This window comes from Pseudophryne corroboree (assembly GCF_028390025.1).
Source record: "Pseudophryne corroboree isolate aPseCor3 chromosome 3 unlocalized genomic scaffold, aPseCor3.hap2 SUPER_3_unloc_92, whole genome shotgun sequence".
NCBI lineage: Eukaryota > Metazoa > Chordata > Amphibia > Anura > Myobatrachidae > Pseudophryne > Pseudophryne corroboree.
The window spans coordinates 174,515-200,697 of NW_026967588.1; the positions used below are offsets into that span (position 1 = coordinate 174,515).

The following is a 26,183-nucleotide window of genomic DNA, read 5'->3' on the forward strand; positions in this document are numbered from 1 at the left end:
GTTCAAACCTCTGTAGTCGATGCACGGCCGCAGACCACCATCTTTCTTTTTTACAAAAAAGAAGCCTGCGCCGGCTGGAGAAGAAGAAGGTCGAATGAACCCCTTTGCTAGGTTCTCTTTAATGTATTCCTCCATAGAATGCGTCTCGGGCAGAGACAACGGATAAGTTCGGCCTCGAGGTGGAATCTTCCCTGGAACGAGATCAATCGGGCAGTCCCATTCTCTATGAGGAGGAAGGATATCAGCAGAAGCTTTACTGAACACATCCGTGAAATCTTGATATGGAGGAGGTGGAACATCAGACGACCTGGGGGAGGAAGAACAGACAGGCAACACTTTAAACAAACATGTCTCAGCACAGGAGGGACCCCATGCCAGGATTTGCGTAGTCGTCCAATCAATTGTAGGATTGTGAAGACGGAGCCATGGAAGGCCCAGGACCACAGGAAGTGTGGCTCTTGGAATCACTAAAAGTGAAATAAGTTCGGAATGAAGAACTCCCACTCTCAGACGAACTGGCAGAGTCCTTAGAGCAATAACTGTATCAAAAATTTTACTGCCATCCACGGCAGTTAAGGAAAAGGAGGAAGGAAGTCTCTCGGTGGGTAGGGACCACCGTTTAACATAGGCTTCGGTAATAAAGTTCCCAGCTGCTCCGGAATCCAGGAGGGCAATGACGTTCTGATAACGTTGAGCAACTTGAAGCGAGACTGGGAGATTACAATCTTGAGGAGATGGAGAGGAGATCATTACTCCTAGCCGGCCCTCTCCTTGGCGAGCTAGGATTTGGAGTTTTCCCAGACGTTTGGGACAGGCATTAATAGTGTGAGACGGAGCTGCACAATACAGACAGAGAGACTCAGAGAGACGTCTTCGGCGCTCAGCAGGAGTTAAACGGGAACGGCCAATTTGCATGGGTTCATCTTTAGTTGGTGACAGTTGGCGAGGAGGAGGAGCAGAAGATTTTGGAGCAGATGATCTTCCACGCTCAATTGCTCTCTCTCTGAAACGTAAGTCAACTTTTGTACAAAGTGAGATTAGCTCATCTAACTTGGAGGGTAAGTCTCTGGTAGCTAACTCATCTTTAATACGCTCGGATAAACCATGCCAGAATGCAGCATACAGGGCCTCGTCGTTCCATGCCAGTTCAGATGCCAGGATTTGGAACTGTATAAGATATTGTCCTACAGTATGTGATCCCTGGCGTAAACGGAGAATCTCAGACGAAGCTGAAGTTACCCGGCCTGGCTCGTCGAAGATGCGCCTGAATGTTGACACGAATGCAGTGTAAGAAGATAGCAGGGTGTCGGACCTCTCCCATAACGGTGATGCCCAGTCAAGGGCTGAGCCACTGAGAAGAGAGATGATGTAGGCAATTTTTTTACGGTCACTGGGAAAATTGCCAGGTTGTAGCTCAAACTGAATCTCACACTGGTTGAGAAATCCCCTGCAGAATCTTGGAGATCCGTCAAATTTTGCTGGCGTTGGAAGATGAAGACGTGGAGCAGAAACGGGTAAGGTGGGTGGGGTTATAGTTGGAGTCACTGTGGTTGACGCCCCAGATGCGCCTGATCCACGGAGAGTTGTCTGAATCCCATCCAGCCGAGTAGAGAGATCCTGGAGACAGCGGATGATGTGGCCCTGTGCAGCCTCCTGATGTTCAAGTCGGGCTGCCAGTTCTTGCATCGGCCTGGCCGCTTGATCCTGGTCTCCGGCTGGATTCATTAGGTCAGTGCTTACTGTCACAACTGAGGGCCTGAGCTGACGGAAGGCAGCCTCAGTTGTAGGGGCTGAGATGTACCGGAACCTGGGAGGTTGTATCAGACCCCTGGACATGTAAGTAACATGAAGAGAAACCGCCCGAAGGCGTGACCACGACAACTTGAGTAAAAGTCAATGATATTTATTTATGACAAACTCCATGCATCACAGTAGCAGTAAAAAGTAACATAAAAATCAGCAGAGAAATAATAATACAGTTCCTGGGTACTACAGGGTGGCAGGGGCCACAGAGCTCTGGTGGTATGAGACAGTTCTTATTATCTGCAAGTTGGAAAGTCCTTACCAGGCTCAACTGTAGCAATGAGGAAAGCCCAGGGTCGTACCAGCTGGTGTTCCAGGGAAAGCTGGACTGCTGTAGATAAAGTGCTGCTGTGGGTACTGTTTAGAACCAGACAGGTGTTGGCACGGAGTGGATACTGGCTGGAACCAGTTAAATAATAAATAAAGCTTGAGAGCGATGCAATGTAGATGAAATGTAGAATTTGAGAGCGGAAAAATAATAATACCGGTGGAGAGTGGTAAACTGCAGAAAGGACACCGGCCCTTTAAGAGAAGCTGTACACTGCTGGAAGCTAAGCTGGAAGCAGGTGATGTTGTAGCTGGAAACAGGTGAGTCCAGAATGGATCGGAGAGTCAGGCTACACCGCAGATGGAATGCTGGTGCGGGTCTCTATAGCAGAAGTCTGGAGACAGGAGCTGGAACCTGGAAGACATTCACAGAAGAGAGACAAACTGGAACTAGGTTTGACAACCAAAGCACTGACGCCTTCCTTGCTCAGGCCCAACCTATTTATACCTGCAGCAAGGAAGGCATTGGCTAGGCAATTATGCAAATTAATAATACTGACAACGGATTGGTAGGAAAGATCAGCTGACAGAATCCAAGATGGCTGCGCCCATGCAGACACTTGGAGGGAAGTTTGGATTGTAATCCATGTGGTCTGGAAAACAGTAATGGCGGCGCCGGCCACCGGAGACAGGAGACGCCAGGCTGACAGATGCACATCCGACCACGCGGACACAGCGGAGGCCGCGGCTGACGTAATCGCCACTCTGAATGCAGAAGCTCAGGGACGGCGGCGGAGGCCGCGGTAGACGCCATGCCAGATGTATAAGGCGTTACTGTGACTGCGTCCAGAGAGACAGGAATGGATGCGGGAATGTGCACATCAGGATAACAGATGGGATCCGGTCCTGGAGCGCTGAGCCAGCCTTAGGAGGCATCTGATAGGTAAGAAATGGCGTCCAGATACCCGGATCGTGACATCGTGTCCATAAACATCTTCTGGCAGAAATGGACATCGCACTTACTCTTGATGCCAGGGTGCAAATGTCCCTCTGTGCATCACGCATATATAGAAACGCATCTTTTAAACGCTCTATAGTCAATAAAATACTGTCCCTGTCCAGGGTATCAATATTTTTAGTCAGGGAATCCGACCAAGCCACCCCAGCACTGCACATCCAGGCTGTGGCAATCGCTGGTCGTAGTATAACACCAGTATGTGTGTATATACTCTTTAGGACATTCTCCAGCTTCCTATCAGCTGGCTCCTTGAGGGCGGCCGTCTCAGGAGATGGTAACGCCACTTGTTTTGGTAAGCGTGTGAGCGCCTTATCCACCCTAGGGGGTGTTTCCCAACGCGCCCTAACTTCTGGCGGGAAAGGGTATAATGCCAATAATTTCTTAGATATCAGCAATTTTTTTATCGGGTGAAACCCACGCATCATCACACACTTCATTTAATTCGTCTGATTCAGGAAAAACTACGGGTAGTTTTTTCACACCCCACATAATACCCTTTTTTGTGGTACTTGTAGTATCAGAAATATTCAAAGCCTCCTTCATTGCCGTGATCATGTAACGTGTGGCCCTACTGGAAAATACGTCTGCTTCTTCACCGTCGACACTGGAGTCAGTGTCCGTGTCTGTGTCGACCGACTGAGGTAACGGGCGCTTTAGAGCCCCTGACGGTGTTTGAGACGCCTGGACAGGCACTAATTGATTTGCCGGCTGTCTCATGTCGTCAACAGTTTTTTGTAACGTGCCGACAGTATCACGTAATTCCTTAAATAAGACCATCCAATCAGGTGTCGACTCCCTAGGGGGTGACATCACTAAAACAGGCAATTGCTCCGCCTCCACACCATTTTCCTCCTCATACATGTCGACACACACGTACCGAGACACAGCACACCCACAGGGAATGCTCTGATAGAGGACAGGACCCCACTAGCCCTTTGGGGAGACAGAGGGAGAGATTGCCAGCACACACCAAAAACGCTATATATGTATAGGGACAACCTTGTAATTAAGTGTCTATCCCTTATAGCAGTATTAAGCCAAATTAGTGCCCCCCCTCTCTTTGTTTTACCCTGTTTCTGTAGTGCAGTGCAGGGGAGAGTCTGGGAGCCTTCCTACCAGCGGAGCTGTGAGGGAAAATGGCGCCGTGTGCTGAGGTGATAGGCTCCGCCCCCTTCTCGGCGACCGTTCTCCCGCTTTTTACTTGAAACCTGGCAGGGGTTAAATACATCCATATAGCCCCAGGGGCTATAGGCTATATGTGATGTATTTTTTGCCAAAACGAGTGTTTTTATTGCTGCTCAGGGCGCCCCCCCCAGCGCCCTGCACCCTCAGTGACCGCGGTGTGAAGTGTGCTGAGCGCAATGGCGCACAGCTGCAGTGCTGTGCGCTACCTCAAGGAAGACATGGACGTCTTCTGCCGCCGATTTCTGGACCTTTTCTGTCTTCAGCATCTGTAAGGGGGCCGGCGGCGCGGCTCCGGGACCCATCCATGGCTGGGCCTGTGATCGTCCCTCTGGAGCTAATGTCCAGTAGCCTAAGAAGCCCAATCCACTCTGCACGCAGGTGAGTTCTCTTCTTCTCCTCTTAGTCCCTCGCTGCAGTGAGCCTGTTGCCAGCAGGACTCACTGAAAATAAGAAAAAAACTAAGTCTATACTTTTATCCTAAGCAGCTCAGTAGAGCCACCTAGATTGCACCCTTCTCGGCCGGGCACAAAAACCTAACTGAGGCTTTGAGGAGGGTCATAGGGGGAGGAGCCAGTGCACACCACCTAGTCATAAAGCTTTTATTTTTGTGCCCTGTCTCCTGCGGAGCCGCTAATCCCCATGGTCCTGACGGAGTCCCCAGCATCCACTTAGGACGTCAGAGAAATATAACATCGCCTGTGCATACATTTAGGTAACACTGAGAGATCATGTGGGATTACTAGAGGTGTGACATGGGCTGTGCAGTAATATAACATCGCCTGTGCATACATTTAGGTAACACTGAGAGATCATGAGGGATTATTAGAGGTGACATGGGCTGTGCAGTAATATAACATCGCATGGGCATACATTTAGGTAACACTGAGAGATCATGTGGGATTACTAGAGGTGACATGGGCTGTGCAGTAATATAACATCGCCTGTGCATACATTTAGGTAACACTGAGAGATCATATGGGATTACTAGAGGTGACATGGGCTGTGCAGTAATATAACATCGCCTGTGCATACATTTAGGTAACACTGAGATCATGTGGGATTACTAGAGGTGACTTGGGCTGTGCAGTAATATAACATCGCCTGTGCATATATTTAGGTAACACTGAGAGATCATGTGGGATTACTAGAGGTGACATGGGCTGTGCAGTAATATAACATCGCCTGTGCATACATTTAGGTAACACTGAGAGATCATGTGGTATTACTAGAGGTGACATGGGCTGTGCAGTAATATAACATCGCCTGTGCATACATTTGGGTAACCGTGAGAGAATGTGGGATTACTAGAGGTGACATGAGCTGTACAGTAATATAACATCGCCTGTGCATACATTTAGGTAACACTGAGATCATGTGGGATTACTAGAGATGACATGGGCTGTACAGTAATATAACATCGCCTGTGCATACATTTAGGTAACACTGAGATCATGTGGGATTACTAGAGGTGACATGGGCTGTGCAGTAATATAACATCGCCTGTGCATACATTTAGGTAACACTGAGAGATCATGTGGGATTACTAGAGGTGACATGTGCTGTGCAGTAATATAACATCGCCTGTGCATACATTTAGGTAACACTGAGAGAATGTGGGATTACTAGAGGTGACATGAGCTGTGCAGTAATATAACATCACCTGTGCATACATTTAGGTAACACTGAGAGATCATGTGGGATTACTAGAGGTGACATGGGCTGTGCAGTAATATAACATCACCTGTGCATACATTTAGGTAACACAGAGATCATGTGGGATTACTAGAGGTGACATGGGTTGTGCAGTAATATAACATCACCTGTGCATACATTTAGGTAACACTGAGATGATGTGGGATTACTAGAGGTGACATGGGCTGTGCAGTAATATAACATCGCCTGTGCATACATGTAGGTAACACTGAGAGATCATGTGGGATAACTAGAGGTGATATGGGCTGTGCAGTAATATAACATCGCCTGTGCATACATTTAGGTAACACTGCGAGATCATGTGGGATTACTAGAGGTGACATGAGCTGTGCACTAATATAACATCGCCTGTGCATACATTTAGGTAACACTGAGATCATGTGGGATTACTAGAGGTGAGATGGACTGTGCAGTAATATAACATCGCCTGTGCATACATTTAGGTAACACTGAGATCATGTGGTATTACTAGAGGTGACATGGGCTGTGCAGTAATATAACATCGCCTGTGCATACATTTAGGTAACACTGAGATCATGTGGGATTACTAGAGGTGACATGGGCTGTGCAGTAATATAACATCTCCTGTGCATACATTTAGGTAACACTGAGATCATGTGGGATTACTAGAGGTGACATGGGCTGTGCAGTAATATAACATCTCCTGTGCATACATTTAGGTAACACTGAGATCATGTGGGATTACTAGAGGTGACATGGGCTGTGCAGTAATATAACATCACCTGTGCATACATTTAGGTAACACTGAGATCATGTGGGATTACTAGAGGTGACATGGGCTGTGCAGTAATATAACATCGCCTGTGCATACATTTAGGTAACACTGAGATCATGTGGGATTACTAGAGGTGACATGGGCTGTGCAGTAATATAACATCACCTGTGCATACATTTAGGTAACACAGAGAACATGTGGGATTACTTGAGGTGACATGGGCTGTGCAGTAATATAACATCGCCTGTGCATACATTTAGGTAACACTGAGAGATCATGTGGGATTACTAGAGATGACATGGGCTGTGCAGTAATATAACATCGCCTGTGCATACATTTAGGTAACACAGAGATCATGTGGGATTACTAGAGATGACATGGGCTGTGCAGTAATATAACATCTCCTGTGCATACATTTAGGTAACACTGAGAGCATGTGGGATTACTAGAGGTGACATGGGCTGTGCAGTAATATAACATCGCCTGTGCATACATTTAGGTAACACTGAGATCATGTGGGATTCCTAGAGGTGACATGGGCTGTGCAGTAATATAACATCGCCTGTGCATACATTTAGGTAACACTGAGAGATCATGTGGTATTACTAGAGGTGACATGGGCTGTGTAGTAATATAACATCGCCTGTGCATACATTTAGGTAACACTGAGAGAACATGTGGGATTACTAGAGGTGACATGGGCTGTGCAGTAATATAACATCGCCTGTGCATACATTTAGGTAACACTGAGAGAACATGTGGGATTACTAGAGGTGACATGGGCTGTGCAGTAATATAACATCGCCTGTGCATACATTTAGGTAACACTGAGAGATCATGTGGGATTACTAGAGGTGACATGGGCTGTGCAGTAATATAACATCGCCTGTGCATACATTTAGGTAACACTGAGATCATGTGGGATTCCTAGAGGTGACATGGGCTGTGCAGTAATATAACATCGCCTGTGCATAAATTTAGGTAACACTGAAATCATGTGGGATTACTAGAGGTGACATGGGCTGTGCAGTAATATAACATCTCCTGTGCATACATTTAGGTAACACTGAGATCATGTGGGATTACTAGAGGTGACATGGACTGTGCAGTAATATAACATCGCCTGTGCATACATTTAGGTAATACTGAGATCATGTGGGATTACTAGAGATGACATGGACTGTGCAGTAATATAACATCGCCTGTGCATACATTTAGGTAACACTGAGAGATCATGTGGGATTACTAGAGGTGACATGGGCAGTGCAGTAATATAACATCGCATGTGCATACATGTAGGTAACACTGAGAGATCATGTGGGATTACTAGAGGTGACATGGGCTGTGCAGTAATATAACATCGCATGTGCATACATGTAGGTAACACTGAGAGATCATGTGAGATTACTAGAGGTGACATGGGCAGTGCAGTAATATAACATCGCCTGTGCATACATTTAGATAACACTGAGATCATGTGGGATTACTAGAGGTGACATGGGCTGTGCAGTAATATAACATCTCCTGTGCATACATTTAGGTAACACTGAGATCATGTGGGATTACTAGAGATGACATGGGCTGTGCAGTAATATAACATCGCCTGTGCATACATTTAGGTAACACTGAGATCGTGTGGGATTACTAGAGGTGACATGGGCTGTGCAGTAATATAACATCGCCTGTGCATACATTTAGGTAACACTGAGATCATGTGGGATTACTAGAGGTGACATGGGCTGTGCAGTAATATAACATCGCCTGTGCATACATTTAGGTAACACTGAGAGATCATGTGGGATTACTAGAAGTGACATGGGCTGTGCAGTAATATAACATCATCTGTGCATACATGTAGGTAACACTGAGAGATCATGTGGGATTACTAGAGGTGACATGGGCTGTGTAGTAATATAACATCTCCTGTGCATACATTTACGTAACACTGAGAGATCATGTGGGATTACTAGAGGTGACATGGGCTGTGCAGTAATATAACATCACCTGTGCATACATGTAGGTAACACTGAGAACATGTGGGATTACTAGAGGTGACATGGGCTGTGCAGTAATATAACATTACCTGTGCATACATTTAGGTAACACAGAGATCATGTGGGATTACTAGAGGTGACATGGGCTGTGCAGTAATATAACATTGCCTGTGCATACATTTAGGTAACACTGAGATATCATGTGGGATTACTAAAGGTGACATGGGCTGTGCAGTAATATAACATCGCCTGTGCATACATTTAGGTAACACTGAGATCATGTGGGTTACTAGAGGTGACATGGACTGTGCAGTAATATAACATCGCCTGTGCATACATTTAGGTAACACTGAGATCATGTGGGGTCACTAGAGGTGACATGGGCTGTGCAGTAATATAACATCGCCTGGGCATACACTTAGGTAACACTGAGATCATGTGGGATTACTAGAGGTGACATGGGCTGTGTAGTAATATAACATCGCCTGTGCATACATTTAGGTAACACTGAGATCATGTGGGATTACTAGAGGTGACATGGGCTGTGCAGTAATATAACATCGCCTGTGCATACATTTAGGTAACACTGCGGTCATGTGGGATTACTAGAGGTGACACGGGCTGTGTAGTAATATAACATCACCTCTGCATACATTTAGGTAACATTGAGATCATGTGGGATTACTGGAGGTGACCTGGGAAGTGCAGTAATATAACATCGCCTGTGCATACATTTAGGTAACACTGAGATCATGTGGGATTACTAGAGATGACATGGGCTGTGCAGTAATATAACATCGCCTGTGCATACATTTAGATAACAGTGAGGTCATGTGGGATTACTAGAGGTGACACGGGCTGTGTAGTAATATAACATCGCCTGTGCATACATTTAGGTAACATTGAGATCATGTGGGATTACTGGAGGTGACCTGGGTTGTGCAGTAATATAACATCGCCTGTGCATACATTTAGGTAACACTGAGATCATGTGGGATTACTAGAGATGACATGGGCGGTGCAGTAATATAACATCGCCTGGGCATACATTTAGGTAACACTGAGATCATGTGGGATTACTAGAGATGACATGGGCTGTGCAGTAATATAACATCGCCTGTGCATACATTTAGATAACACTGAGGTCATGTGGAATTACTAGAGGTGACACGGGCTGTGTAGTAATATAACATCGCCTGTGCATACATTTAGGTAACACTGAGATCATGTGGGATTACTAGAGGTGACATGGGCTGTGCAGTAATATAACATCGCCTGTGTATACATTTAGGTAACATTGAGATCATGTGGGATTACTAGAGGTGACATGTGCTGTGCAGTAATATAACATCGCCTGTGCATACATTTAGGTAACCCTGAGAGAATGTGGGATTACTAGAGGTGACATGAGCTATGCAGTAATATAACATCGCCTGTGCATACATTTAGGTAACACAGAGATCATGTGGTATTACTAGAGGTGACATGGGCTGTGTAGTAATATAACATCGCCTGTGCATACATTTAGGTAACACTGAGAGAACATGTGGGATTACTAGAGGTGACATGGGCTGTGCAGTAATATAACATCGCCTGTGCATACATTTAGGTAACACTGAGAGAACATGTGGGATTACTAGAGGTGACATGGGCTGTGCAGTAATATAACATCGCCTGTGCATACATTTAGGTAACACTGAGAGATCATGTGGGATTACTAGAGGTGACATGGGCTGTGCAGTAATATAACATCGCCTGTGCATACATTTAGGTAACACTGAGATCATGTGGGATTCCTAGAGGTGACATGGGCTGTGCAGTAATATAACATCGCCTGTGCATAAATTTAGGTAACACTGAAATCATGTGGGATTACTAGAGGTGACATGGGCTGTGCAGTAATATAACATCTCCTGTGCATACATTTAGGTAACACTGAGATCATGTGGGATTACTAGAGGTGACATGGACTGTGCAGTAATATAACATCGCCTGTGCATACATTTAGGTAATACTGAGATCATGTGGGATTACTAGAGATGACATGGACTGTGCAGTAATATAACATCGCCTGTGCATACATTTAGGTAACACTGAGAGATCATGTGGGATTACTAGAGGTGACATGGGCAGTGCAGTAATATAACATCGCATGTGCATACATGTAGGTAACACTGAGAGATCATGTGGGATTACTAGAGGTGACATGGGCTGTGCAGTAATATAACATCGCATGTGCATACATGTAGGTAACACTGAGAGATCATGTGAGATTACTAGAGGTGACATGGGCAGTGCAGTAATATAACATCGCCTGTGCATACATTTAGATAACACTGAGATCATGTGGGATTACTAGAGGTGACATGGGCTGTGCAGTAATATAACATCTCCTGTGCATACATTTAGGTAACACTGAGATCATGTGGGATTACTAGAGATGACATGGGCTGTGCAGTAATATAACATCGCCTGTGCATACATTTAGGTAACACTGAGATCGTGTGGGATTACTAGAGGTGACATGGGCTGTGCAGTAATATAACATCGCCTGTGCATACATTTAGATAACACTGAGATCATGTGGGATTACTAGAGGTGACATGGGCTGTGCAGTAATATAACATCGCCTGTGCATACATTTAGGTAACACTGAGAGATCATGTGGGATTACTAGAAGTGACATGGGCTGTGCAGTAATATAACATCATCTGTGCATACATGTAGGTAACACTGAGAGATCATGTGGGATTACTAGAGGTGACATGGGCTGTGTAGTAATATAACATCTCCTGTGCATACATTTACGTAACACTGAGAGATCATGTGGGATTACTAGAGGTGACATGGGCTGTGCAGTAATATAACATCACCTGTGCATACATGTAGGTAACACTGAGAACATGTGGGATTACTAGAGGTGACATGGGCTGTGCAGTAATATAACATTACCTGTGCATACATTTAGGTAACACAGAGATCATGTGGGATTACTAGAGGTGACATGGGCTGTGCAGTAATATAACATTGCCTGTGCATACATTTAGGTAACACTGAGATATCATGTGGGATTACTAAAGGTGACATGGGCTGTGCAGTAATATAACATCGCCTGTGCATACATTTAGGTAACACTGAGATCATGTGGGTTACTAGAGGTGACATGGACTGTGCAGTAATATAACATCGCCTGTGCATACATTTAGGTAACACTGAGATCATGTGGGGTCACTAGAGGTGACATGGGCTGTGCAGTAATATAACATCGCCTGGGCATACACTTAGGTAACACTGAGATCATGTGGGATTACTAGAGGTGACATGGGCTGTGTAGTAATATAACATCGCCTGTGCATACATTTAGGTAACACTGAGATCATGTGGGATTACTAGAGGTGACATGGGCTGTGCAGTAATATAACATCGCCTGTGCATACATTTAGGTAACACTGCGGTCATGTGGGATTACTAGAGGTGACACGGGCTGTGTAGTAATATAACATCACCTCTGCATACATTTAGGTAACATTGAGATCATGTGGGATTACTGGAGGTGACCTGGGAAGTGCAGTAATATAACATCGCCTGTGCATACATTTAGGTAACACTGAGATCATGTGGGATTACTAGAGATGACATGGGCTGTGCAGTAATATAACATCGCCTGTGCATACATTTAGATAACAGTGAGGTCATGTGGGATTACTAGAGGTGACACGGGCTGTGTAGTAATATAACATCGCCTGTGCATACATTTAGGTAACATTGAGATCATGTGGGATTACTGGAGGTGACCTGGGTTGTGCAGTAATATAACATCGCCTGTGCATACATTTAGGTAACACTGAGATCATGTGGGATTACTAGAGATGACATGGGCGGTGCAGTAATATAACATCGCCTGGGCATACATTTAGGTAACACTGAGATCATGTGGGATTACTAGAGATGACATGGGCTGTGCAGTAATATAACATCGCCTGTGCATACATTTAGATAACACTGAGGTCATGTGGAATTACTAGAGGTGACACGGGCTGTGTAGTAATATAACATCGCCTGTGCATACATTTAGGTAACACTGAGATCATGTGGGATTACTAGAGGTGACATGGGCTGTGCAGTAATATAACATCGCCTGTGTATACATTTAGGTAACATTGAGATCATGTGGGATTACTAGAGGTGACATGTGCTGTGCAGTAATATAACATCGCCTGTGCATACATTTAGGTAACCCTGAGAGAATGTGGGATTACTAGAGGTGACATGAGCTATGCAGTAATATAACATCGCCTGTGCATACATTTAGGTAACACAGAGATCATGTGGTATTACTAGAGGTGACATGGGCTGTGTAGTAATATAACATCGCCTGTGCATACATTTAGGTAACACTGAGAGAACATGTGGGATTACTAGAGGTGACATGGGCTGTGCAGTAATATAACATCGCCTGTGCATACATTTAGGTAACACTGAGAGAACATGTGGGATTACTAGAGGTGACATGGGCTGTGCAGTAATATAACATCGCCTGTGCATACATTTAGGTAACACTGAGAGATCATGTGGGATTACTAGAGGTGACATGGGCTGTGCAGTAATATAACATCGCCTGTGCATACATTTAGGTAACACTGAGATCATGTGGGATTCCTAGAGGTGACATGGGCTGTGCAGTAATATAACATCGCCTGTGCATACATTTAGGTAACACTGAGATCATGTGGGATTACTAGAGGTGACATGGGCTGTGCAGTAATATAACATCTCCTGTGCATACATTTAGGTAACACTGAGAGATCATATGGGATTACTAGAGGTGACATGGGCTGTGCAGTAATATAACATCTCATGTGCATACATTTAGGTAACACTGAGAGATCATGTGGGATTACTAGAGGTGATATGGGCTGTGCAGTAATATAACATCTCCTGTGCATACATTTAGGTAACACTGAGAGATCATGTGGGATTACTAGAGGTGATATGGGCTGTGCAGTAATATAACATCGCCTGTGCATACATTTAGGTAACACTGAGATCATGTGGGATTCCTAGAGGTGACATGGGCTGTGCAGTAATATAACATCGCCTGTGCATACATTTAGGTAACACTGAGATCATGTGGGATTCCTAGAGGTGACATGGGCTGTGCAGTAATATAACATCGCCTGTGCATACATTTAGGTAACACTGAGATCATGTGGGATTCCTAGAGGTGACATGGGCTGTGCAGTAATATAACATCGCCTGTGCATAAATTTAGGTAACACTGAAATCATGTGGGATTACTAGAGGTGACATGGGCTGTGCAGTAATATAACATCTCCTGTGCATACATTTAGGTAACACTGAGATCATGTGGGATTACTAGAGGTGACATGGGCTGTGCAGTAATATAACATCTCCTGTGCATACATTTAGGTAACACTGAGAGATCATGTGGGATTACTAGAGGTGACATGGGCTGTGCAGTAATATAACATCGCCTGTGCATACATTTAGGTAATACTGAGATCATGTGGGATTACTAGAGATGACATGGACTGTGCAGTAATATAACATCGCCTGTGCATACATTTAGGTAACACTGAGAGATCATGTGGGATTACTAGAGGTGACATGGGCTGTGCAGTAATATAACATCGCATGTGCATACATGTAGGTAACACTGAGAGATCATGTGGGATTACTAGAGGTGACATGGGCTGTGCAGTAATATAACATCGCATGTGCATACATGTAGGTAACACTGAGAGATCATGTGAGATTACTAGAGGTGACATGGGCTGTGCAGTAATAGAACATCGCCTGTGCATACATTTAGGTAACACTGAGAGATCATGTGAGATTACTAGAGGTGACATGGGCTGTGCAGTAATATAACATCGCCTGTGCATACATTTAGGTAACACTGAGATCATGTGGGATTACTAGAGGTGACATGGGCTGTGCAGTAATATAACATCTCCTGTGCATACATTTAGGTAACACTGAGATCATGTGGGATTACTAGAGATGACATGGGCTGTGCAGTAATATAACATCGCCTGTGCATACATTTAGGTAACACTGAGATCGTGTGGGATTACTAGAGGTGACATGGGCTGTGCAGTAATATAACATCGCCTGTGCATACATTTAGGTAACACTGAGATCATGTGGGATTACTAGAGGTGACATGGGCTGTGCAGTAATATAACATCGCCTGTGCATACATTTAGGTAACACTGAGAGATCATGTGGGATTACTAGAAGTGACATGGGCTGTGCAGTAATATAACATCATCTGTGCATACATGTAGGTAACACTGAGAGATCATGTGGGATTACTAGAGGTGACATGGGCTGTGTAGTAATATAACATCTCCTGTGCATACATTTACGTAACACTGAGAGATCATGTGGGATTACTAGAGGTGACATGGGCTGTGCAGTAATATAACATCACCTGTGCATACATGTAGGTAACACTGAGAACATGTGGGATTACTAGAGGTGACATGGGCTGTGCAGTAATATAACATTACCTGTGCATACATTTAGGTAACACAGAGATCACGTGGGATTACTAGAGGTGACATGGGCTGTGCAGTAATATAACATTGCCTGTGCATACATTTAGGTAACACTGAGATATCATGTGGGATTACTAGAGGTGACATGGGCTGTGCAGTAATATAACATCGCCTGTGCATACATTTAGGTAACACTGAGATCATGTGGGTTACTAGAGGTGACATGGACTGTGCAGTAATATAACATCACCTGTGCATACATTTAGGTAACACTGAGATCATGTGGGGTCACTAGAGGTGACATGGGCTGTGCAGTAATATAACATCGCCTGGGCATACACTTAGGTAACACTGAGATCATGTGGGATTACTAGAGGTGACATGGGCTGTATAGTAATATAACATCGCCTGTGCATACATTTAGGTAACACTGAGATCATGTGGGATTACTAGAGGTGACATGGGCTGTGCAGTAATATAACATCGCCTGTGCATACATTTAGGTAACACTGCGGTCATGTGGGATTACTAGAGGTGACACGGGCTGTGTAGTAATATAACATCACCTCTGCATACATTTAGGTAACATTGAGATCATGTGGGATTACTGGAGGTGACCTGGGAAGTGCAGTAATATAACATCGCCTGTGCATACATTTAGGTAACACTGAGATCATGTGGGATTACTAGAGATGACATGGGCTGTGCAGTAATATAACATCGCCTGTGCATACATTTAGATAACAGTGAGGTCATGTGGGATTACTAGAGGTGACACGGGCTGTGTAGTAATATAACATCGCCTGTGCATACATTTAGGTAACATTGAGATCATGTGGGATTACTGGAGGTGACCTGGGTTGTGCAGTAATATAACATCGCCTGTGCATACATTTAGGTAACACTGAGATCATGTGGGATTACTAGAGATGACATGGGCGGTGCAGTAATATAACATCGCCTGGGCATACATTTAGGTAACACTGAGATCATGTGGGATTACTAGAGATGACATGGGCTGTGCAGTAATATAACATCGCCTGTGCATACATTTAGATAACACTGAGGTCATGTGGAATTACTAGAGGTGACACGGGCTGTGTAGTAATATAACATCGCCTGTGCATACATTTAGGTAACACTGAGATCATGTGGGATTACTAGAGGTGACATGGGCTGTGCAGTAATATAACATCGCCTGTGTATACATTTAGGTAACATTGAGATCATGTGGGATTACTAGAGGTGACATGTGCTGTGCAGTAATATAACATCGCCTGTGCATACATTTAGGTAACCCTGAGAGAATGTGGGATTACTAGAGGTGACATGAGCTGTGCAGTAATATAACATCGCCTGTGCATACATTTAGGTAACACAGAGATCATGTGGGATTACTAGAGGTGACATGGGCTGTGCAGTAATATAACATCGCCTGTGCATACATTTAGGTAACACTGAAAGATCATGTGGGATTACTAGAGGTGACATGGGCTGTGCAGTAATATAACATCGCCTGTGCATACATGTAGGTAACACTGAGAGATCATGTGGGATAACTAGAGGTGACATGGGCTGTGCAGTAATATAACATCGCCTGTGCACACATTTAGGTAACACTGAGAGATCATGTGGGATTACTAGAGGTGACATGGGCTGTGCAGTAATATAACATCGCCTGTGCATACATGTAGGTAACACTGAGAGATCATGTGGGATTACTAGAGGTGACATGGGCTGTGCAGTAATATAACATCGCCTGTGCATACATTTAGGTAACACTGAAAGATCATGTGGGATTACTAGAGGTGACATGGGCTGTGCAGTAATATAACATCGCCTGTGCATACATGTAGGTAACACTGAGAGATCATGTGGGATTACTAGAGGTGACATGAGCTGTGCAGTAATATAACATCGCCTGTGCATACATTTAGGTAACACAGAGATCATGTGGGATTACTAGAGGTGACATGGGCTGTGCAGTAATATGACATTGCCTGTGCATACATTTAGGTAACACTGAGAGATCATATGGGATTACTAGAGATGACATGGGCTGTGCAGTAATATAACATCTCCTGTGCATACATTTAGGTAACACTGAGAACATGTGGGATTACTAGAGGTGACATGGGCTGTGTAGTAATATAACATCGCCTGTGCATACATTTAGGTAACACTGAGATCATGTGGGATTCCTAGAGGTGACATGGGCTGTGCAGTAATATAACATCGCATGTGCATACATGTAGGTGACACTGAGAGATCGTGTGGGATTACTAGAGGTGACATGGGCTGTGCAGTAATATAACATCGCCTGTGCATACATTTAGGTAACACAGAGATCATGTGGGATTACTAGAGATGACATGGGCTGTGCAGTAAAATAACATCTCCTGTGCATACATTTAGGTAACACTGAGATCATGTGGGATTACTAGAGGTGACATGGACTGTGCAGTAATATAACATCGCCTGTGCATACATTTAGGTAACACTGAGATCATGTGGGATTACTAGAGGTGATATGGACTGTGTAGTAATATAACACCGCCTGTGCATACATTTAGGTAACACTGAGAGATCATATGGGATTACTAGAGGTGACATGGACTGTGCAGTAATATAACATCACCTGTGCATACATTTAGGTAACACTGAGAGATCATGTGGGATTACTAGAGGTGACATGGGCTGTGCAGTAATATAACATCACCTGTGCATACATTTAGGTAACACTGAGATCATGTGGGATTACTAGAGGTGACATGGGCTGTGCAGTAATATAACATCACCTGTGCATACATTTAGGTAACACTGAGAGATCATGTGGTATTACTAGAGGTGACATGGGCTGTGCAGTAATATAACATCGCCTGTGCATACATTTAGGTAACACTGAGAGATCATGTGGGATTACTAGAGGTGACATGGGCTGTGCAGTAATATAACATCTCCTTTGCATACATTTAGGTAACACTGAGAGATCATGTGGGATTACTAGAGGTGACATGGGCTGTGCAGTAATATAACATCACCTGTGCATACATTTAGGTAACACTGAGAGATCATGTGGGATTGCTAGAGGTGACATGGGCTGTGCAGTAATATAACATCGCCTGTGCATACATTTAGGTAACACTGAGATCATGTGGGGTCACTAGAGGTGATATGGGCTGTGCAGTAATATAACATCTCCTGTGCATACATTTAGGTAACACTGAGATCATGTGGGATTACTAGAGGTGACATGGGCTGTGCAGTAATATAACATCGCCTGTGCATACATTTAGGTAACACTGAGATCATGTGGGATTACTAGAGGTGACATGGGCTGTGCAGTAATATAACATCGCCTGTGCATACATTTAGGTAACACTGAGAGATCATGTGGGATTACTAGAAGTGACATGGGCTGTGCAGTAATATAACATCATCTGTGCATACATGTAGGTAACACTGAGAGATCATGTGGGATTACTAGAGGTGACATGGGCTGTGTAGTAATATAACATCTCCTGTGCATACATTTACGTAACACTGAGAGATCATGTGGGATTACTAGAGGTGACATGGGCTGTGCAGTAATATAACATCACCTGTGCATACATGTAGGTAACACTGAGAACATGTGGGATTACTAGAGGTGACATGGGCTGTGCAGTAATATAACATTACCTGTGCATACATTTAGGTAACACAGAGATCACGTGGGATTACTAGAGGTGACATGGGCTGTGCAGTAATATAACATTGCCTGTGCATACATTTAGGTAACACTGAGATATCATGTGGGATTACTAGAGGTGACATGGGCTGTGCAGTAATATAACATCGCCTGTGCATACATTTAGGTAACACTGAGATCATGTGGGTTACTAGAGGTGACATGGACTGTGCAGTAATATAACATCGCCTGTGCATACATTTAGGTAACACTGAGATCATGTGGGGTCACTAGAGGTGACATGGGCTGTGCAGTAATATAACATCGCCTGGGCATACACTTAGGTAACACTGAGATCATGTGGGATTACTAGAGGTGACATGGGCTGTGTAGTAATATAACATCGCCTGTGCATACATTTAGGTAACACTGAGATCATGTGGGATTACTAGAGGTGACATGGGCTGTGCAGTAATATAACATCGCCTGTGCATACATTTAGGTAACACTGCGGTCATGTGGGATTACTAGAGGTGACACGGGCTGTGTAGTAATATAACATCACCTCTGCATACATTTAGGTAACATTGAGATCATGTGGGATTACTGGAGGTGACCTGGGAAGTGCAGTAATATAACATCGCCTGTGCATACATTTAGGTAACACTGAGATCATGTGGGATTACTAGAGATGACATGGGCTGTGCAGTAATATAACATCGCCTGTGCATACATTTAGATAACAGTGAGGTCATGTGGGATTACTAGAGGTGACACGGGCTGTGTAGTAATATAACATCGCCTGTGCATACATTTAGGTAACATTGAGATCATGTGGGATTACTGGAGGTGACCTGGGTTGTGCAGTAATATAACATCGCCTGTGCATACATTTAGGTAACACTGAGATCATGTGGGATTACTAGAGATGACATGGGCGGTGCAGTAATATAACATCGCCTGGGCATACATTTAGGTAACACTGAGATCATGTGGGATTACTAGAGATGACATGGGCTGTGCAGTAATATAACATCGCCTGTGCATACATTTAGATAACACTGAGGTCATGTGGAATTACTAGAGGTGACACGGGCTGTGTAGTAATATAACATCGCCTGTGCATACATTTAGGTAACACTGAGATCATGTGGGATTACTAGAGGTGACATGGGCTGTGCAGTAATATAACATCGCCTGTGTATACATTTAGGTAACATTGAGATCATGTGGGATTACTAGAGGTGACATGTGCTGTGCAGTAATATAACATCGCCTGTGCATACATTTAGGTAACCCTGAGAGAATGTGGGATTACTAGAGGTGACATGAGCTGTGCAGTAATATAACATCGCCTGTGCATACATTTAGGTAACACAGAGATCATGTGGGATTACTAGAGGTGACATGGGCTGTGCAGTAATATAACATCGCCTGTGCATACATTTAGGTAACACTGAAAGATCATGTGGGATTACTAGAGGTGACATGGGCTGTGCAGTAATATAACATCGCCTGTGCATACATGTAGGTAACACTGAGAGATCATGTGGGATAACTAGAGGTGACATGGGCTGTGCAGTAATATAACATCGCCTGTGCACACATTTAGGTAACACTGAGAGATCATGTGGGATTACTAGAGGTGACATGGGCTGTGCAGTAATATAACATCGCCTGTGCATACATGTAGGTAACACTGAGAGATCATGTGGGATTACTAGAGGTGACATGGGCTGTGCAGTAATATAACATCGCCTGTGCATACATTTAGGTAACACTGAGATCATGTGGGATTACTAGAGGTGACATGGGCTGTGCAGTAATATAACATCGCCTGTGCATACATGTAGGTAACACTGAGAGATCATGTGGGATTACTAGAGGTGACATGAGCTGTGCAGTAATATAACATCGCCTGTGCATACATTTAGGTAACACAGAGATCATGTGGGATTACTAGAGGTGACATGGGCTGTGCAGTAATATAACATTGCCTGTGCATACATTTAGGTAACACTGAGAGATCATATGGGATTACTAGAGATGACATGGGCTGTGCAGTAATATAACATCTCCTGTGCATACATTTAGGTAACACTGAGAACATGTGGGATTACTAGAGGTGACATGGGCTGTGTAGTAATATAACATCGCCTGTGCATACATTTAGGTAACACAGAGATCATGTGGGATTACTAGAGATGACATGGGCTGTGCAGTAAAATAACATCTCCTGTGCATACATTTAGGTAACACTGAGATCATGTGGGATTACTAGAGGTGACATGGACTGTGCAGTAATATAACATCGCCTGTGCATACATTTAGGTAACACTGAGAACATGTGGGATTACTAGAGGTGACATGGGCTGTGCAGTAATATAACATAGCCTGTGCATACATTTAGGTAACACAGAGATCATGTGGGATTACTAGAGATGACATGGGCTGTGCAGTAAAATAACATCTCCTGTGCATACATTTAGGTAACACTGAGATCATGTGGGATTACTAGAGGTGACATGGACTGTGCAGTAATATAACATCGCCTGTGCATACATTTAGGTAACACTGAGATCATGTGGGATTACTAGAGGTGACATGGGCTGTGCAGTAATATAACATCGCATGTGCATACATTTAGGTAACACTGAGAGATCATATGGGATTACTAGAGGTGACATGGACTGTGCAGTAATATAACATCTCCTGTGCATACATTTAGGTAACACTGAGAGATCATGTGGGATTACTAGAGGTGACATGGGCTGTGCAGTAATATGACATCGCCTGTGCATACATTTAGGTAACACTGAGATCATGTGGGATTACTAGAGATGACATGGGCTGTGTAGTAATATAACATCACCTGTGCATACATTTAGGTAACACTGAGAGATCATGTGGTATTACTAGAGGTGACATGGGCTGTGCAGTAATATAACATCGCCTGTGCATACATTTAGGTAACACTGAGAGATCATGTGGGATTACTAGAGGTGACATGGGCTGTGCAGTAATATAACATCTCCTGTGCATACATTTAGGTAACACTGAGAGATCATGTGGGATTACTAGAGGTGACATGGGCTGTGCAGTAATATAACATTACCTGTGCATACATTTAGGTAACACAGAGATCATGTGGGATTACTAGAGGTGACATGGGCTGTGCAGTAATATAACATCTCCTGTGCATACATTTAGGTAACACTGAGATATCATGTGGGATTACTAGAGGTGACATGGGCTGTGCAGTAATATAACATCGCCTGTGCATACATTTAGGTAACATTGAGATCATGTGGGATTACTAGAGATGACATGGGCTGTGCAGTAATATAACATCGCCTGTGCATACATTTAGATAACACTGAGGACATGTGGGATTACTAGAGGTGACACGGGCTGTGTAGTAATATAACATCGCCTGTGCATACATTTAGGTAACATTGAGATCATGTGGGATTACTAGAGGTGACACGGGCTGTGTAGTAATATAACATCACCTGTGCATACATTTAGATAACACTGAGAGATCATGTGGGATTACTGGAGGTGACCTGGGTTGTGCAGTAATATAACATCGCCTGTGCATACATTTAGGTAACATTGAGATCATGTGGTATTACTAGAGATGACATGGGCTGTGCAGTAATATAACATCACCTGTGCATACATTTAGGTAACACAGAGATCATGTGGGATTACTAGAGGTGACATGGGCTGTGCAGTAATATAACATCGCCTGTGCATACATTTAGGTAACACTGAGATCATGTGGGATTACTAGAGGTGACATGGGCTGTGCAGTAATATAACATCGCCTGTGCATACATTTAGGTAACACTGAGAGATCATGTGGGATTACTAGAGATGACATGGGCTGTGCAGTAATATAACATCGCCTGTGCATACATTTAGGTAACACTGAGATCATGTGGGATTACTATAGGTGACATGGGCTGTGCAGTAATATAACATCGCCTGTGCATACATTTAGGTAACACTGAGAGATCATGTGGGATTACTAGAGATGACATGGGCTGTGCAGTAATATAACATCGCCTGTGCATACATTTAGGTAACACAGAGAACATGTGGGATTACTAGAGGTGATATGGGCTGTGTAGTAATATAACATCGCCTGTGCATACATTTAGGTAACACTGAGAGATCATGTGGGATTACTAGAGATGACATGGGCTGTGCAGTAATATAACATCGCCTGTGCATACATTTAGGTAACACTGAGATCATGTGGGAATACTATAGGTGACATGGGCTGTGCAGTAATATAACATCGCCTGTGCATACATTTAGGTAACACTGAGATCATGTGGGATTACTAGAGGTGATATGGGCTGTGCAGTAATATAACATCGCCTGTGCATACATTTATGTAACACTGAGAGATCATGTGGGATTACTAGAGGTGACATGGGCTGTGCAGTAATATAACATCGCCTGTGCATACATTTAGGTAACACTGAGAGATCATGTGGGATTACTAGAGATGACATGGGCTGTGCAGTAATATAACATCGCCTGAGAGGCAGTTTCAGTCCTAGCAACACAGTCAGAAATCTGAGAAATAACCCCCCTAAGATAGGCTGACCACTCCGGTCCCCTAGCCGGGATCTGCACTACAACAGGGCAATCCCGATTACATGGGATGGGATCTTCCTGTGAAGATATATCCTCTGCAGCATATGAGACAGTCTCTAGACATGTTTGCTTGTACACCCCACACACACACAGGCAGAATGGCAGAGAGACACAGAGATTGGAGCCAACCTACACACAGCGCATCACAGGTATAGGGAGACCCTATAGAGTCAGATCTCTATGCTGGTAACACACAGTGACATGATATGAGGGGGAGAGCAGGAGTATAATAGGGGCTGATGGCTCCTGATGTATGAGATACACCAGAGAGTGTGGGGAGGAGACTGGTCAGATCTCTGGGCTGGTAACACACAGTGACATGATGTGAGGGGAGAGCAGGAGTATATTAGGGGCTGATGGCTCCTGATGTATGAGATACACCAGATAGTGTGGGGAAGAGACTGGTCAGATCTCTGGGCTGCTAACAGAAAGTGACATGATGTGAGGGGAGAGCAGGAGTATAATAGGGGCTGATGGCTCCTGATGTATGAGATACACCAGAGAGTGTGGGGAGGAGACTGGTCAGATCTCTGGGCTGCTAACACACACAGTGACATGATGTGTGGGGGAGAGCAGGAGTATAATAGAGGCTGATGGCTCCTGATGTATGAGATACACCAGAGAGTGTGGGGAGGAGACTGGTCAGATCTCTGGGCTGGTAACACAGTGACATGATGTGAGGGGGAGAGCAGGAGTATAATAGAGGTGATGGCTCCTGACTCCACACTGTGAAAATACATATTCCTCATTAGTCTGTACTGACAGAGGAGGGTGTAGGATAAGAGATTGCTGTAGTGACTGAGGAAGGAGAATATGTGACCCTTTTCTGTAATAAGTGTATATTACTCACCTGTGCTGATATCTGTAGGGATCTCCTCCTCCTTACACTGCTGATCACCTCTCACATACGTCTCTTCTTCTCCCTCTATATCTTCTGCCTTTATATCAGTCACATACGTCTCTTCTTCTCCCTCTATATTTTCTGCCTTCATATCAGTCACATACGTCTCTTCTTCTCCCTCTGTATCTTCTGCCTTTATATCAGTCACATACGTCTCTTCTTCTCCATCTATATCTTCTGCCTTTATATCAGTCACATACGTCTCTTCTTCTCCCTCTATATCTTCTGCCTTCATATCAGTCACATACGTCTCTTCTTCTACCTCTGTATCTTTGATTTTAATATTATTTAATTGTGCTTCACCCTATGTAAACAAGACAAATATAATGACACACAGCTCCTCTACACAAATATAGTGACAGTCACTTTGGTTTATTGGGGAGACCCTAAATCCCACCTACCTGATCCTCCTGTGGGATCCTGTGATTCTCCTCTGTACAATCCTGGGAATACAGAGGACGGGGACATCTCTCTGGGGGATCTCTGTTACTGGATCCTTCTGTAGGAGACACACAGTGACTGAGTACAGTGTATATATGTGATTATCAGGTGATGTGTGTATATAGGGGGCCCCATACCTGCACTCCCCTGTACAATACATGACAGTCTCCTCTTACCCAGTGATGTGAGAGGCCGGAGATTCTCCATCATCATCGCCTTGTACAGACCCCTGTGTTCCTCTATATACTCCCCCTCCTGCATGGAGACATAGACAGTGACATCCTGACACCTTATAGACACCTGACACACACAGTGATACAGTCATCACCCAGACACGTCCCCTGGTGTTACTGTATAATGCTCCATTCCCAGCAGTCACCTCTCCAGTCATCACCCAGACACATCCCCTGGTGTTACTGTATAATGTCCCATTCCCAGCAGTCACCTCTCCAGTCATCACCCAGACACGTCCCCTGGTGTTACTGTATAATGTCCCATTCCCAGCAGTCACCTCTCCAGTCATCACCCAGACACGTCCCCTGGTGTTACTGTATAATGTCCCATTCCCAGCAGTCACCTCTCCAGTCATCACCCAGACACGTCCCCTGGTGTTACTGTATAATGTCCCATTCCCAGCGGTCACCTCTCCAGTCATCACCCAGACACATCCCCCGGTGTTACTGTATAATGCCCCATTCCCAGCAGTCACCTCTCCAGTCATCACCCAGACACGTTCCCTGGTGTTACTGTATAATTTCCCTTTCCCAGCAGTCACCTCTCCAGTTATCACCAGACACATCTCCTGGTGTTACTGTTTAATGCCCTATTCCAAGCAGTCACCTCTCCAGTCACCACCGAGACACGTCCCCTGGTGTTACTGTATAATGCCCCATTCCCAGCAGCCACCTCTCCAGTCACCACCGAGACACGTCCCCTGGTGTTACTGTATATAATGTCCCATTCCCAGCAGTCACCTCTCCAGTCATCACCCAGACACAGCCCCTGGTGTTACTGTATAATGTCCCATTCCCAGCAGTCACCTCTCCAGTCAGCAGCTGAATGATCTTGTTGGTGAGTTCCAGGATCTTTTGGTCATTGTGTCTCTCATGTGTCAGTAAGTGAGGTGGAGGCACTGGGATGGGGCTCTGGGTTCTACTCAGTCCTCCTGACACACGGGGATGGCTGCTGAGTTTCTCACACTCATTGGATGACTTCTTCACTACTGTGTAATCCTGTGTAATGGAGGAGACATCAAATATC

At 44.4% G+C, this 26,183-nt stretch overlaps 1 protein-coding gene across 1 annotated transcript in view; it reads right to left on the bottom strand.

Moving 5' to 3' along the window:
- The window catches only part of LOC134984911 (zinc finger protein 345-like), a 141,556-nt gene that overhangs the window by 112,394 nt on the left and 2,979 nt on the right, over window positions 1-26,183 (bottom strand). Inside the window, exons 2-5 of the mRNA XM_063950381.1 lie at window positions 25,964-26,155; window positions 25,100-25,178; window positions 24,884-24,981; window positions 24,432-24,786 (exon numbers count right to left, since the gene is read on the bottom strand). Coding sequence (XP_063806451.1) covers window positions 24,432-24,786; window positions 24,884-24,981; window positions 25,100-25,178; window positions 25,964-26,155 — 724 coding nt within the window. The remainder of the gene's footprint in view (window positions 1-24,431; window positions 24,787-24,883; window positions 24,982-25,099; window positions 25,179-25,963; window positions 26,156-26,183) is intronic.